This window comes from Urocampus carinirostris, chromosome 13 (assembly GCF_059441175.1).
Source record: "Urocampus carinirostris isolate Australia breed hairy pipefish chromosome 13, RoL_Ucar_1.0, whole genome shotgun sequence".
Lineage (NCBI taxonomy): Eukaryota > Metazoa > Chordata > Actinopteri > Syngnathiformes > Syngnathidae > Urocampus > Urocampus carinirostris.
In genome coordinates, this window is record NC_142361.1 from 30,488,223 (window position 1) to 30,505,382 (window position 17,160).

The 17,160-nt window shown below is 42.2% G+C and overlaps 1 protein-coding gene across 1 annotated transcript in view; it reads right to left on the reverse strand.

The window, feature by feature from the left end:
- The window catches only part of loxl4 (lysyl oxidase-like 4), a 55,683-nt gene extending 45,934 nt beyond the window's left edge, over positions 1-9,749 (reverse strand). The window contains exons 1-2 of the mRNA XM_088350817.1: positions 9,680-9,749; positions 217-546 (exon numbers count right to left, since the gene is read on the reverse strand). Coding sequence (XP_088206943.1) covers positions 217-526 — 310 coding nt within the window. The 5' untranslated portion in view covers positions 527-546; positions 9,680-9,749. The remainder of the gene's footprint in view (positions 1-216; positions 547-9,679) is intronic.
- Between the last annotated feature and the right edge of the window lie 7,411 nt (positions 9,750-17,160).

Below are 17,160 nucleotides of genomic sequence, written 5' to 3' on the forward strand. Positions count from 1 at the left end.
AGCCATTTAAAATAGGAAAACAAGATAGATTATATGCCCAGGAGGTCGAAAGTTTAGTTTGTAGATGTCATTTGAGGTAATGCTTAAAAAGTGTTTTGAATGTTATACTCTTAAATTAGTTTTCATTATTTATACTAAAACTGGAGCTGAGAAATATTATTTAAAAAAAATAGGAAGTGTGGTATTTTCAATGGTGAAACTATTAAGATGTCTCACCCTGCCCTTCACCATACTTGGCACTGTGCGCCCAGGTGATGCCTTGCTGGAAGCCCAGCTCTCGACACACCACGTTGGCCAGGTTGATGTCCACCTCGTCATCGCACACCGTTCCCCACGTGTTGTTGTGCAGAACTTCCACGCGACCCTCGTGAGCCCCTCGAGACGAGCTCCCCGCCAAGCGCACTTTGGCAGCGGGTGCACGGGCCGCACGGCGTGAGCCAGAAGGGGTACGCCTCGGCTCGGCCGACGAGAGAGCCACGAGGAGGAGGAAGAGCAGGAAACAGCTGGAGCGGGCGGCGAAGGACATTGTGGCGGGAGAGGCGGGACCTGAGGAGGAAGAAGGTACAGTGTTATGAAAAAGTGAGTGAAGCCTTAAGGATTTCGTACATCTCTGCAAACCATCGCCATCAAATGTGATCAGATCTTTGTCAAACCCTCATAGATGGAAAAAAACAGTCTCCGTTTTAACTAATCCTACCTAAAGATGTTTAGGTTGTCATAGTTTGATGAGGAGAGCATGCAAACAATGACAGAAGGGGGAGGAATAAGTGAACCCTCCACTAAAGGAGACTCGGAGTATGTCATTTTGAATATGAATTGAATTTTCATTGTTGTCATTGATAACACCCTTGTGGAACATCATATGCAACGAGATTGGGAATGGAACGCCAGTGTAAACATGAAATAAGTTAAATCAGGTCAAGTCATGTTTATTTGTATAGCCTTTAATCACAAAGAGTCTCAAAGGGCTGCACAGATTATTGCAAACCATAGACCATTATAATATCATCCCCTGATCTAAAACCTACATCAGAGCAAGGAAAAACTCAAAAACCTCAACATGAGGAAAACGAAAAAACCTTGCGAAGGGACCGCACATGAGGTAATCCTGTCATGATTACCGATGTGATGCACCTGTGCCCGCTCCTTTGACGACAACTGCCTTGGGCTCTGATTGGCTCGCTGTCACTATTTAAACCCACGTCTTGTTTTCTGTCCGTCTGCGAACCTCATTATACTCTAGGCAAGCTTTTTCGACCCTGACTCCCACCTGTTTTTGCTCTCGTCTGTTCTCCTGGCTTTAACCCGTTTTTTTATCCTGACCACGTCTACTCTGCTCTCCTGGCTTTCAACCAGTTCCCGATCCCGACGACGTTTTTTGCTCTCCTGTCCCGACTACTGACCCGTTTTTTCCATTCCCGACACCGCCAAGTTCCACTTCCGCGTTCAGAGCGACCTGCTTCCCGCGATCACCGGATCGTGGGTGCAACCCTTTCCTTTCTTCCAATAAAACTGAGAGAAACGTAACGCAAGTGGGTCCTGTCTCCGTTCTGGTCCTGACAAATCCCACTTCCAGGACGACCAAGATTTCAAAGAGAGAAAAAAGGAAAAGACTATCCAGATAAAGGGCAGAATTGTAATCGATTTTATATTCATGAGGTAGAAAGAATAGTGCATCGTAACAATCATGCAATAACATTTAGCAGCAACAACAAACCCTAAATAAATCACAAGATATATATTTTCACAGTTTTGTGCAGTAGTTTATATATTTTCAGTTGCATGCTATCGTAAATATTTTCAGTTTCATTTAGCAGCAGCAAGAAAGGGGGGAAAAAGGCACAAGATATGTTTTCACAAATTGTACACACGTTTCGGTGGTGATGGCCCTGGGGAAGAAGCTGTCACTGAGCCGGTTTGTCTTTGTTTAGAGCACATGTGTTAAACAGGCGGCCCGCGGGCCGGATCAGGCCCGCTAAGGGTTGGAATCCGGCCCGCAAGACAACACTCAAAGAAGCGCAAGAGAAAAATGAGCTGCAGGTTGAAATATGTCAACTTGAAGTTGCCAAAGTCAGGCGCCTCGAACAAAGACACTGCACTTGTATCTCTCTCCCTCTCTCTCCCTCTCTCTCCCTCTCTCTCATCCACCCCCTTTCTCCCACTCTCTGTCTCTTTCACTCTGTGTCTCTTTCTTTTCCTTTGTTGCTTTTTGTCTCTTTCTCGCTCTGTGTCTTTTTAACTTATTTTGCTCTAATTTCCATTTTTCCTTTTCTCTTTCTCTCTTCCTACCCTTCGCGCTTTCTTTTCTCTTTTCTCTCCTTCTGTCTTTCTATTTCTCTTTGGATTTCTTTCTTCCTGTCCCTTTCTTTTCCCCCTCTCTCACGACTTTTTATCTCTTTTGTTTCTCACGCTCTCTCCCTCGCTTTTTCTTTCTTTGTCCCGCCCTCTCTCCTTTTCCCTCCCTCTTTCTCTTATTTCTTTATCTCTCTTTTTCTTTCATGATGACTTTGCACCAAATGCAATCTTGCACAACCCTTACAATACCAACGGTATCACGATAACACTGTATGTAACATCCCACATGCCGACATTTCTTGTGTAAATACCATGTAAATTATAACTATAGCCTTATCCCCCTTGTTTTATAACCTTATCTTCTCTGTTCCTTGATCTTCTTGGCTCATACCTCACTGTGAATGTGTAAAACTGGAGTGTTCTGCTACGGTATCACAAGCCGGCAGTAACCTCCAAACTGGGCAGACTGGGTATTTTTTCTTAGAAATGTTTGGGGTGGTGTGGGAGTGTAGCAAAGCTGCCAAGTTTATCCCTCTTTTCTGTTTTTGTTTTGTTTTTTTGTAGTTTAAGTTTATCTTACTAAATGCCAAAGACAGATGTTCACGTCTTTGACATTTCCTTATAGAAGGTCTTAAAAAATGCCACAGAATGAATCAAAGTCCTGTTTTAGTTTGACATCAACCATTTATGACTTCCTTATATTCTCATTGTGTCATGATTACTCATTGCCCTCACCTGTGCCTGCTCGTTTGGCGCCAGCTGCTGCTTGTTGCCTGATTAATTCCCCTCCTATTTAAGTACGCCAGTCTCTCCGTCAGTGAACCTCTGCATACTCAAGGCAAGCATTTTGACTCCGGCTCCCGTCGGTCCCGGTTTTCATCCGTATACCACTCGTCTGTTCCCTATTCACTGTTTGTCTCCGGCTATCGACCCGTTTGTTCCTTTTGATCTCCCGCTCCGGCTACAACCCCTTTTTGACCACCGACCAAGCTCTGATCTCCCGTCCAGGCTAATGACCCGTTTTTGACCACCGACCACGCTCTGATCCCAGCTCCGGCTATCGACACGTTTTTCCCGTTTGACCACGCTACGATCTCCCACTCCGGGAGATCAACCTCCGCATTCCGATCACGCTCCGATCCCGTAAGCGACTCGCTTCCCTCGTCCGGCGAGCACCAGGCGTTTGTTTTTCCTCTATATCTCAATAAACTTGTGAGTAAAAGTTACGCATTTGGGTCCTCCTCCTGTTGTGGTTCTGACACATTAGCCGTTTTGCAAATAAGTTTGGCTTTGTCAAAAATGGTCAAATTTCCTGATTTCATAGAGCATTTATTCTTTTTTCCTAGTGAATGAAAATTAATTTCTAAATATTGTTACTATGATTCTGTGTATAGGTAAAGATGTAATATTTGTTTGGGTTTTTGGAGAATAAGTCATTAATCAAAAAAATGTCGGCACTTTTAAAAAAGGGCTTGCAGAAATTGAGTTAAACCTATTTCAACATAAGATTCGTTGGCTACATTTAAATATATTTGCCAAAAAAAAGACCTAATAAATAAACGGTTCGGAAATTTCTTGTCTAAATCCCCCTTGTTCTTGGGCAGGCTGTGTTATTGTTATTTTTTTATCTTTTAACTATGATTTATCTTGGGGAAAATTGCTTTATTTAAAAAAATAATAATAAAAAGTTTGTTTCATTTTCAACCCTACAACCTTGGTTGAATTTTAACCAGGAGTTATCAATCATGTTCTCAATGCCTTTTATCGATATTTAATGTTACCCTGGTGTCTTTTAGCCCAGCATTTATGAGAGTGAACATACGGCCCCTGATCTGCGCTTTGGACCCTACCAGTTTAGTGGCCGGTCAGTTTAAAGTCAAATTACGACCTAAAGGAGTTTTGGAATTTGGTATGTGTTTTCGCACAGAAATGAACCGCACTTTACTTTAATTTTACTACTCTCTAACAGTATGATCAAAAAAAACTCAGTTAGGTTAAAGTGACAGTGTGAAGTATTAAGTGCCTTCCAGGAGTAAAAAAAAAAGCATTGATTAGGATACCATGCAAAATTACATGAACTATCATACCAACACTAATTTGGTGCAAGGTTGGATTACCTCATGTGCGGTCTCTTCTCAAGGTTTCTTCATTTTCCTCATGTTGAAGTTTTTGAGTTTTTCCTTGCCCTCATGTAGGTTTTAGATCAGGGGACGGTGTAATGGTAGTCTGTGGTTTGCAATAATCTGTGGTCTGTGCAGCCCTTTGAGACTCTTTGTGATTAAGGGCGTCACAAATAAACATGACTTGACTTGACTAATTTGTATTATAAATCAAAGGTTGAGAATGTGTATTTCGTTTACACAAAGGAATCCCTAACTAGAAGTCGCCACCATGTTTGTCTGCCATTTTGCTACTATGCTGGGCTCTTGGCACTGGTTTCTGTTCACATTAGACAATACAGTGCCATCTAGTGGTCAAAAATAACACCCTGGGACTTGAATTAAGGGACCTACTATTACACGAAGACCATACAAAAGTGGAATAATAACTATAAATCATTTTCGATTGATATATGTTATTTTTGCCCCAAAAGTTGAAGAAAGACGAATATTACATCTAATGTTCCCTGTAATTTTCCAGGGGTCTGAGCGTTCACACAAAGTCGGTGAGCAACGCTTGAAACAACAGTGAGCCACCATAATCCCAAGTGTGGCAAGATAAATAATTATCAAACATGTCCAAAACTTGACATCAAGTGACATTTATTTTTCTCTTTTGAATGAATTGACTCAAAGGTTGTACGGCCTACAAATGTCGTTTGTTCTTACAATTCTTTCACAAGATATCCATTTCTTTTTATTTCCTAATATATTTTGTCGCATAATATTAACATTTTTGGGGGCTTATTTAGTCGGTTGTCAGATACAGAACTGTATTTAATCACATTTTTAGTGGAAGTACAATGTTGGCAACAAGATTCACTTGATATAATTGGAAATTATTTGAACGCAACTCAAACGTTTTATTCTTTTTTCTGTGTTTTAAAATTCTTTAAAAAAAACTCTCATTGTGTTTATTTTTTCCGAGCTGTTGCTTTTTTCTTTTTGTTCTCTATTTACTTTTTTCCTACATTTCTTTCTTTTTTTTCTGGCTTTTTTCTAAATGTTTCCTTCTTTTTTTTCTCTTCCTTTTGTTTCTTTTATCCTCAGCTTTTCACTACTTTTTCATTTTGGTATTTTTTTCTTTTTTGTTCTATTCCCCCCTTCCTTTAAGTCATTTTGTGCATAATTTTACTTAATATTTGGTCATGTTGGGATTAAAGAAGCAAAAACAACCTGAAGAGCCGTTTAGGACCCGAAAGAGCCGGTTCCTTTTAGTGAGCCGAGCCCAAGAAGCCGGTTCTCGACAAACTCTACTAACTTTACTCAACTTCGTTAGACTTCAAAGTACCGCATTTAGGACACAACGTCAGGGGAACCCGTGTATTTTTACCTTCATGCACTGTAACTTTGACTTAAGTCGCTTCTTAATAAGTAATTTTAAGCCCTCATTTTTGTGCGCTGGCTAGATTTTCTTGTGCGCTGAGAATGTGCGAGCAGTGCGCAATTGCGCACGCGCGCAGCTTAGAGGGAACACTGATTACATCTATAAACAGTTAATTCATTGAGTTAGCCATGTGTGCATTGTGCAAAAAAGTAATCTAAACTCTCAAAGGGAGAACATGCAACTCCCACAAGGCAAAACCACAGACAAGTCAAATCCCTAAACCTAAGAACCGTGAGTCAAATGTGCCAACTACTCATTCACCGCCGACACTTATGATTGGACAGAGTTTAACTTCTTTTTACTTTTACATAAGGAAGTTCAAAAAGGTGAGTGATTCAGAGAGTGGACTTACCATTACAGTCGTTCAATTATGCTTATTTCAATGCTCATAAAACACAAAGTATTTTTGTCAGAAAAAAATGTCTGAAGTCACTGCAATACCAAAGGATTAGAGGTGAGACAGACCTTTTTCATTCATTCATTTCTTGTTAATAGAAGAACTATGACATTTTCTGGACATCCAAGACAGATGTCTGCTTAGTTTTAGAATCAAACCAATTATATTATTGTCATAATTACCGATGTGAATCACCTGTGCCCGCTCATTTGGCGTCAACTGCTGCGGGTTCTGATTGGCTCCCTGTCCCTATTTATACCCAGTCCTGTTACTCCCCTGTTGTCAGTCTGTCTGCGAACCTCTGTGTATGCAAGGCAAGCTTTTTTTGACCCTGACTCCCGCCTGTCCCATTTTTGCTCCCATTTGTCTCCGGCTACGACCTGTTTTGATCCTGACCACGTCTGCTCTCCCGTCCCGGCTCATGACCCATTTTTGATCCCGACTACGTCTACTCTCCTGTCCTGGCTTACGACTCGTTTCCGATCGGACCACGTTTTTGCTCTCCCTGTCCCGGCTATCGAACTGTTTTTTTCCGTCCATGACACCGCCATCGCTCGCTACGGAAGATCCACTTCTGTATCCGGATCACAATCCGAGTGCGAGAACGACTTGCTTCCCGCGTCCAGCGAACATCGGATTGTGGGTGCAGCCCTTCCTCTTTCTTTCAATAAAACTTGTGGTAAACGTTACACAATTGGGTCCTGTTTCCGTTCTGCTCCTGACAATCATCAAAGGTGTATGGAATCTCTTTCAACAAGCTAAGAGACACTTGGTTTTGATCTGCATCAGTGTTCTTTGCGCTGTCCAATTTTAATTGACAAATTATTTTTCCCATTTTACTACAAGCTCAAATCTTAATGTAAAAATTGGGATTTCTTCTAATCTCACATGCATTTTTATTATTTCTATCTATCTATCTACCTTGGTCATATCCCTCAAAAGGGGCGACCGACAGCAAGTCAAACATCTCATCTCATCAGCTGCACCGCTTATCCTCAGTAGGGTCGCGGGGATGCTGGAGCCCATCCCAGCAATCATCGGGCAGTGGGCAGGGGACACCCTGGACTGGTTGCCAGCCAATCGCAGAGCACACGGGGACAGACAACTCACTCGCTCAGTCACACCTAGGGACAATTTGGACCGGCCAATTCACCTGAAATGCATGTTTTTGGAATGTAAAAGGAAACCGGAGTGCCCGGAGGAAACCCACGCAAGCACGGGGAGAACATACAAACTCCACACAGTAAGGCCGGGGGCTGGATTTGAACCCACTCAGGAGGTTCCCACGACCTCAGAACTGTGCCGCACACGCGCTAACCACTGCGCCGCCGTGCTGCCCTCAAGACAAACATATACAATAAAAATAAAAAAGGGGAAAAAATGATGTCTTGTGGTGAGGGGCCCTCTCCCCCTGAACGGTAAGAGAATTCTCCCACCATGGTCCGCTGCGTGTCATAGAGGCGACTAAAGTGGAGGGAGCGAGAGGATCCCCAGTCCTCTCGCTCCCTCGACTCTCTATGGCTACTCCCTAAGAGACAGCTAGGCAAAGAAAGGGGGAGAACGAAAGGTCTCGCAAAACCTGGTTATAGGGTCACTAAATGTGAGAGGATGTGGAAGTAAAGCGACTGAGTGGAAGAAAGAGGAGATCGGAGGGATGATGACTAAAAGGAAGGTTGATGTGTTTTTATTATTTAGTCGAAAAAAAACAAGTTATATATTAAGTAAAACCGAAAAAAGAAAAAAAAACCTGATAAACAACGTAAAACATTCAAAAAATGAAAACTGAGCAAATTAGATACATATTTTTAAATATGTGATACAAGTGTACTCTACTTGTTTTTTGTTTTAATTCCATTCTATAGATTCAAACAGTTTGGGAAACACTGATGGAGATAAATTATTGCAGGAGTAACCAACGCAGTGCTTGCGAGCATCCGATAGCCCCTTAGGAGCATTGGAATAGCCCACAGACCGGGGCAGAAAATAGCTTACCAATGATGGGCTATTGTGATTTTCTTGGAAATTTGATTTCTAACTGGCATAATGTTTTCGTGCTTGACTTGTATTAATCCCACTTCCAGATACTACAACCTGGTGATATCATATTAACATAGTAATTATACTAGAATTTGTTGTTTTATGAATGCATATTAACCAGCTCGGTGGCCTTGGGGGTATGGCGCCCGCCCCGAGACTGGGAGCTTGTGGTTCAACCCTCGGCCGAGTCATACCTAAGACTTACACATTGGTACCCGTTGCCTCCCTGCTTGGTGTTCAGCATTGGGGTTTGGAATTGGGGGGGTTTGGTCACCTAATGACTCCCAACACGTTAGTTGGGCTGGGAATCCCCTCCTCTGAACCAATCTCCCAAAAAGAGTCAGAAATGACTCTAGACACCTCCCACTAGGGCACAGGTGTCAAACAGGCGGCCCGCGGGCCAGATCAGGCCCGCTAAGGGATTGAATCCGGCCCGCGAGACAACAGAGAAGCGCAAGAGAAAAACAAGCTGCAGGTTGAAATATGTCAACTTGATTTTGCCAAAGCCAGGTGCCTCTCACAAAGACACTGTACTTGTATTTATTTCTCTCTCTCTCTCTTTCTTTTCCACCCCTTTTCTCACACTCTGTCTCTTTCACTCTCTGCATCTCTCTTTTTCTCTTCCTTTATTGCTCTTTGTCTCTTTCTCTCTCTGTCTTTTAACCTCTTTTGCTCTAACTTCCTTTTTTCCTTTTCTCTCTTTTCTCTTTCTCTCTTCATACCCTTCGCGCTTTCTTTTCTCTCCTTTTGTTTTTCTATTTCTCTTTGGATTTCTTTCTTCCTCTCCCTTTCTTTCCCCCTCTCTCACGACTTCTCTTTTTATCTCTTTTGTTTCTCACACTCTATCCCTCTCTCTTTTTCTTTCTTTGTCCTGCCCTCTCTCCTTTTTCCTCCCTATTCATCTTATTTCTTTATCTCTCTTTTTCTTTCTCTTTAATCTACTAGTCCGGCCCCCGACAGAATGTTTGTTCTATCGTGTGGCCCCCGAGTTAAAATGAGTTTGACACACCTGCACTAGGGGGATATGGCTGTGGTATATATATATATATATATATATATATATATAATATACACAAATGAATGCATATATTAAACCGGTAGTAATAATCAGGAGTAGAAAAGTTGCTCTCAGTTTGAAAAAGGGTGGTAACCCTAAATCAAGGTATATTTGTATTGCGAGGCATATAAACATCCACAAAGCGGCTGCAAATGTTTTAATAGGGGGTTAACAAGCGTAGGGACTCACAAAGCGGTCCAAACTCTAGAAGAAAACCACTCCAGATCTCCACGACAATAGATAACAAAACGGGACCTACTTTAAATCTACAGAAAACTTTCAAAACGCCTCCTACGAATATATATTTAAGAAAAAAATTGAAGCCGTATATTTAAAAGTTCACTCACCTGACAAGCAGCAAAACGTGTGTGTGCAGTCCTGGACGTCTGGAGTGAAGGAGTGTGTCAGCTAAAAAAAAAAAAGGGACATTTCTCACTTCAATCCCTCCTTCTCCATATATCTCCTCCCTGAATCCCTCTCCTCCCTCCTTCCCATCGCATCTCTCCAGCGCTGCTGAAGTCAAATAGTTCCTTGCATTCACAGTTTAGAAGCAGTATGTTTACTCATTGTTTTCCCTAAAAGCACAATGACTTGGACTTTTAACAAAAAATGTAGTGGTGTCAGCAAATAAGATTGGATGTACCTGTATCTTTAAATATTTAGCCTTTAGGGGCGCTTGTGACTTTTTGCTTTTTTTTGTTTTTTTGTACAGGAAACGAGCTGTAAACCACGGGAGGATAGAGGCAGACTGCTCCCTGCAATAGTATTAACTTGGTTCTAATAATCTTTAGAAAGAAAAACACTTAAATGTCAAGCTCCGGTAAAATATATTTGTGGCGTTCTTTTTGTATTTTGTCAGGAACCAGAACAGGATCCGGACCCAAACGCGTGACGTTCTCACACAAGCCTTTTATTTTACGGGAAATGGGGAGTCATGCACGTTAGACAGCGGTCTGGCGTGGAAAGACAGGAAGTCAGAGACCGACGAAATGGACACCAATTGCCCGAGCAGATATCGAACACATGGGGTCGATACGGGAGAGGACAGGACAGACAGACAGGATATATAATGAAACGGGATATCGAAAATAAACAGGACAAACTAGACGGGAACAAAAACTGGAGAGAATAATAAACAGGACAAAAAAAGACGGGAACGAAACTGGAAACCGATATTAAACAGGACATTTTTCATTCATCTATTGATGTTGCGTTTATTTTATGACAATTAACTGTTCCTGTTCATGAAACGGTCCCTTAAAAGGCAGCTACGGGACGGGACCCACTTGCGTTGCGTTTCTTACAGTTTTTTTGGAAGAAGGAGAAAAGGTTGCGCCCACGATCTGGTGATTGCTGGACTTGGGAAGCAGGTCGCTCTGAACGCGGAAGTGGATCTTCCGGGGCGAGCGACGGCGGTGTCGGGAACGGAGAAACGGGTCAGTAGCTGGGACAGAGATCAAAAACGTGGTCTGAAGCAAGTCGTAAGCCAGGAAAGGAGAGTAGACGTGGTCGGGGACAAAAGAGGTCGAAAGCCAGGATGGGAGAGTAGACGTGGTCAGGATCAAAAACGGTTCGAAGCCAGGGGACAGACAGGAGCAAAAACAGATGGGAGTCAGGGTCGAAAAAGGCTTGCCTAGTGTTAACTGAGCTTCGCAGACGGACTGACGAAAGGGGACAGACAGGAGAGGGCACAAATAGGGATAGGGAGCCAATCAGAGTCCGAGGCAGTTGGCGCCAAAGGAGCGGGCACAGGTGACTCACATCGGTAATCATGACAATGATACCGCCAAAAGAATTTATTGGCACCGATACTCTTAACTGCTATTGGCACTCGCTCCACTTTACTACAAAGAATTTTGACGAAAGTTTTGGTTTTAAGAATCTGACTAACATGAAAATTTCCTTTACATTTTGTCGGGATCTGGAGGGGCCGGAGAGCACCCAACTGGGCCTAATTTTACTCCACACCTGCAATTACAGCTCTTTATATTGAATGTACCTGATAGCAGAGATTGTCATCGTCATGGTCATGTCATAACTGTTTCTTTTTGTTGTTTTGCATTCCCAACAGCCACTCCCCCCAGGTTTATGGTGGCGGTGTCAGGGACGGAAAAACAGGTCAATAGCCGGGACAGGGAGAGCAAAAACGTGGTCGGGGTCGGAAACGAGTGTTGGTGTGCCAGATTTTCACTCTACCCTTCTCAACTCCACGTATGGGTCCACCTCCAAATTGTACAAATTCACACTGTAAGAACAAGTTTCATAAACTATAGAATATATGTGTGTTTTAAACCTAGATTCAAACAGTTCCACTGAGGTTGCAGATTGAATCTGAGGGCAGAGCATTCCACAGCTCCAGAGGCCAAATAGAGAATGCTCTTGAACAATGTTCCCTCTAATTTTCCTTACGGGTCTGAGCGTTCACACAAAGTCGGTGAGCAACGCTTGAAACAACAGTGAGCAACCATAATCCCAAGTGTGGCAAGATAATTCATTATCAAACATGTCCAAAACTTGACATCAAGTTACATTTTGCTGAGTTTGCGGCAATGCAAAATTATTTTTCTCTTTTGAATGAATTGACTCACGTACTGTTGCAAAGGTTGTACGGCCTACAAACGTCGTTTGTTCTTACAATTCTTTCACAAGATATCCATTTCTTTTTATTTCCTGATATATTTTGTCGCATAATATTAACATTTTGAGGGGCTTATTTAGTCGGTTGTAAGATACAGAACTGTATTTAATCACATTTTTTAGTGGAAGTACAATGTTGGCAACAAGATTCATTTGATATAATTGGAAATTATTTGAATGCAACACAAACTTTTTCTTCTTTTTTCCGTGTTTTTTTCTACTTTTTTTTAATTCCTTTAAAAAAAAATCTCACTGCATTCAAATAATTTCCAATTATATCAAATAATTGAAAATTATTTGAATGCAACACACTTTTTCTTCCTTTTTTTTCTACTTTTGTTTAAATTTCTTCGAAAAAAAATCTCATTGTGTTTATTTTTTCCGAGCTGTTGCTTTTTTCATTTTGTTCTCTATTTACTTTTTTTCTACATTTCTTTCTTTTCTTTTTTTCTAGCTTTTTTCTAAATGTTTCTTTCTTTTTTTTCTCTTCCTTTTGTTTCTTTTTTTCTCAGCTTTTCACTATTTTTTCATTTTGGTATTTTTTTCTTTTTTTGTTCTATTCCCCCGTTCCTTTAAGTCATTTTGTGCATAATTTTACATAATATTTGGTCATGTTGGGATTAAAGAAGCAAAAACAACCTGAAGAGCCGTTTAGGACACTTTTTAGTGAGCCGAGCCAAAGAAGCCGGTTCTCGACATACCCTACTAACTTTACTCAACTTCGTTCGACTTCAAAGTACCGCATTTAGGACACAACGTCAGGGGAACCCGTGTATTTTTACCTTCATGCACTGTAACTTTGACTTAAGTCGCTTCTTAATTAGTCATTTTGAGCCCTCATTTTTGTGCGCCGGCTAGATTTTCTTGTGCGCTGAGAATGTGCGAGCAGTGCACAATTGCGCACGCGCGCAGCTTAGAGTGAACACTGCTCTTGAACCTGCGGTTTTCTTCTTGGCTCTAGGAATCACTAGCAGATTAGCTTTTTCCAAGCGGAGGCTCCAAGCAGGAGGAACATAGGGGGGGAAATTAAATCTGAAAGATATGAGAGGGCAAGTCCATGCATAATTTTGTATAATACCAACAGAACCTTAAAATCGCATTTTAAACTGACAGAGACCTTCTAAAATTTGGATTGGCTGGCCACACTTCTAACCAAGCAAGCTAGTTACACAAGCGAAAAGAGGTTGGTTGGGGGGGGCTGTACATGCTCATAACCAACAGGAAGGCCCCGCTTCCAGAATAGATTCAAGCATTCAGAGTTGCAAGAGTCTTAAAGAAACTCCGCATACCGCAGCGATATTTCCCCTTGTCGAAAGCACCGCAAACCACCGACGTCCAAAATAACCGCAGCCTCCAAACGCAACCACAGCAAACGTGACTGATGAGAAAACGACATACCACCGGGCCAAGAGTACGTTACTATTGTCAAACGTATCATCACGCTCCAGGGAACAGAGAGAGTCATCAGCCTGATGGGAACGTGTTTTCCGAGCAAGGGTCACCCCGAACGTTTTTAAACCTGTTTGTTTATTTATTATCGGAGTAATCCGCTACGAAATTAGCAACGCGCTCCAATTTGGTAACTGGGCGTTGTGTTGATAAACTATTTCGGGGTGCGAGTAAACCTCGGCGGCATTTTTTAAAGCGGTCTGGTTTATACTTAGACGGGGTTTACGTCCAACCAGGGTTCTACGATGCATGTGTGACTTATTGTGCACATGTGTCAAAAGGCTGTAATTGGGATGTTTGAGCGTGAGAGTATGCACGGTGGTCCCGCCCTGACTGCTAGAGTCGTTCAGGAAAAGCAGACCCCCCTATTAAGCAGACCAAATCAGAGAGAATCGTCAGGAAATAAAGAAGAGTTACCATATTTTCTGCACTAGAAGGCGCACCAGATTATAAGGCACACTCCCAAAAAATGTATTTGTTATATTTTTTCATAGATAAGGCGCACTGGACTATAAGGCTCATGGAATTAAAACTACAGTCAGTAAGAGGGATGGTTGTTTAAGAAATAGACGCCTCATCTCAACTCATTAGCTGCACCGCTTATCCTCAGTAGGGTCGCGGGGGTGCTGGAGCCCATCCCAGCAATCATCGGGCAGCAGGCAGGGGACACCCTGAACTGGTTGCCAGCCAATCGCAGGGCACACAGGGACAGACAACTCGCTCATTCACACCTAGGGACAATTTGGACCGGCCAATCCACCTGAAATGCATGTCTTTGGAATGTGGGAGGAAACCGGAGTGCCCGGAGGAAACCCACGCAAGAGAACATACAAACTCCGCACAGGAAGTCCGGTAGCTGGATTTGAACCCACACAGGAGGTTCCAGAGACCTTAGAACTGTGCCGCACACGCGCTAACCACTGCGCCGCCGTGCTGCCAGAAATAGACACATTTAAAGTAATTTATTTCATAGAAAATAAATTAACATTGAGATGTGGTTTAACCACTAAAATGAATTTATTCACAAGTGGTTACTGTGCTATGCTCACTTACAAGTATCCTTTTTCGTACGCCCAAGTAGAGCTAGCATGTGCCTCAGCTAAACCATTGTTTTTCTCTAAGATTATAGCTGCACATAAAAAAAATTACGAAATCATTGTTCGGGACCAGAACGGAAACAGGACACACTCGCGTAACGTATCTCACAAGTTTTATTAGAAGGAAAGGAAGGGGGTTTCACCTAAGATCTGGAGATTGCTGGACGCGGGAAGCAGGTCGCTCTGAACGGGGAAGTGGAACTTCCGTGGCAAGCGATGGCGGTGTCGAGAATTGATAAAACGGGTCAGTAGCCAGGAAAGGAAGAGCAAAAACGTAGTCGGGATCGGAAACAAGTCGAAAGCCAGGAAAGGAGAGTAGACGCGGTCGAGATCAAAACAGGTCGTAATTCGGGACGGGAGAGCAGACGTGGTCGAGATCAAAACAGATTGTAGTGGGAGACAAACAGGGGCAAAAAAACAGGACAGGCAAAAAAGGGCTTGCCGTGTAAAAACAGAGCTTCGCAGACGGACCGACCAAAGGGGACTGACAGGACAGAGTTTAAATACTGACAGGGAGCCAATCTGTCAACAAGCTGCAGCTGGCGCCACATGGGCGGGGCCAATTGGGCGCCATGGCAACCGTGACAGACGCAATGGTGACACTTGCTAGGACAGCAACTTACTGTAATCCTAATAGCTCCAACTATTCTGCCAATGACTTTATGGTATTCTTTAATAAAAACATTCAACTTATCCAGGAAGAAATTTTAAATGAAGATCTGCAACTTCGTCCTACCTTAAAGATTCGACTGAAATTTTTGGGTGATCTGTCCTTTGATAGTCTAAGACAGATGGTCAGTAGGGCCAAACAAACTACAGCCGTGCTTTATCCGTTTCCGGCTTCACTGGTAATAGATCTGTTTGGGATCTTATGGCTTTCGGTTTTGAATATTATTAATATGTCGCTCTCCTCGGGTATTGGTCCGGTAGCCTTCAAGTCTGCTGGCATTAAACCCATGTTTAAGCAACCTAACCTTGACCCGGAAAGCTTGTGTAATTATAGGCCAGGGTCAGTACCATTTTTTGCAAAACTACTTGAAATAGTTGTTACACAAGCTCTACTATCCTCATACAAGCTTTGCACTGCACCCAGCAAGCTGCCACCAATGCTCCCTCTAATTTTCCACGGGTCTGAGCGTTCACACAAAGTCAGTGAGCAACGCTTGAAACAACAGTGAGCAACAGCAATCCCAAGTGTGGCAAGACAATTAATTATTAAACATGCCCAAAACTTGACATCAAGTTACATTTTGCTGAGTTTCCGGCAATGCAAAATTATTTTTCTTTTTTGAATGAATTGACTCATGTACTATTGCAAAGGTTTTTATTTTCTGATATATTTTGTCGCATAATATTAACATTTTGGGGGGCTTATTTAGTCGGTTGTACGATACAGAACTGTACTTAATCACATTTTTTAGTGGAAGTACAATGTTGGCAACAAGATTCACTTGATATCATTGGAAGTTATTTGAAAGCAACACAAACTTTTTATTCCTTTTTCCGTGTTTTTTTTTCTCCTTTTTTTTTAAATTCCTTTAAAAAAAATCTCATTGTGTTTATTTTCTCCAAGCTGTTACTTTTTTCTTTTTGTTCTCTATTTACTTTTTTCCTACATTTCTATCTTTTCTTTTTTTTCTGGCTTTTTTCCTTCTTTTTTCTCTTCCTCTTGTTTCTTTTTTTTCCTCAGCCTTCCACTACTTTTTCATTTTGGTATTTTTTTCTTTTTTGTTCTATTCCCCCCTTCCTTTAAGTCATTTTGTGCATAATTTTACATAATATTTGGTCATGTTGGGATGAAAGAAGCAAAAACAACCTTTAGGACCCGAAAGAGCCGGTTGCTTTTAGTCAGCCCAGCCGAAGAAGCCGGTTCTCGACAAACTTTACTAACTTTACTCAACTTCGTTATACTTCGAGTCGACTTCAAAATACCGCATTTAGGACACAACGTCAGGGGAACCCGTGTATTTTTACTTTCATGCACTGTAACTTCGACTTAAGTCGCTTCTTAATTAGTCATTTTGAGCCCTCATTTTTGTGCGCTGAGAATGTGCGAGCAGTGCGCAGCTTAGAGGGAACACTGGCTGCCACCCACCCCAAATATCCTTAACACTTCCGTCAATGCCTCCAAGCTCAAAATGTTACCATAGACATTCAAGTAACCACAGAACATTTCACACTTACGGACAATTACTGTCCAAAGCAATGATAAAGGAGGAGTTATGCACTTTCTCTTGTTTCTTTTTAACCACAAATAATTCACATGTTCACCACAAGAGGGCACTCCAGGACACCTCTATATGTTTCTCAAAGGCAGTACAATTACCGTAGGCGGTACGATTTCTTGTAACTCTGCATTTCTAGTGTTATCCACCGTATGTTCCGTAATATAAGACGCATAAAATTTTAACACGTCCTTTCCAATTTCTGGCTACCATAAATTCCGGACTATAAGCCGCTACTTTTTTCCCAAACGTTCAACCCTGCGGCTTATTCAGTGATGCGGCCAATTTATGTAATTTTTCCAGCGGCGCTCGAGTACAAAGGTAAGATATAGACCGGTGGAATATATGTGCCGAGGAAGACTGCAGCTTCTTAGCTTGACGAGCGGCGAGAAATCTTTCACTAAAACTGGCCGCATGCGA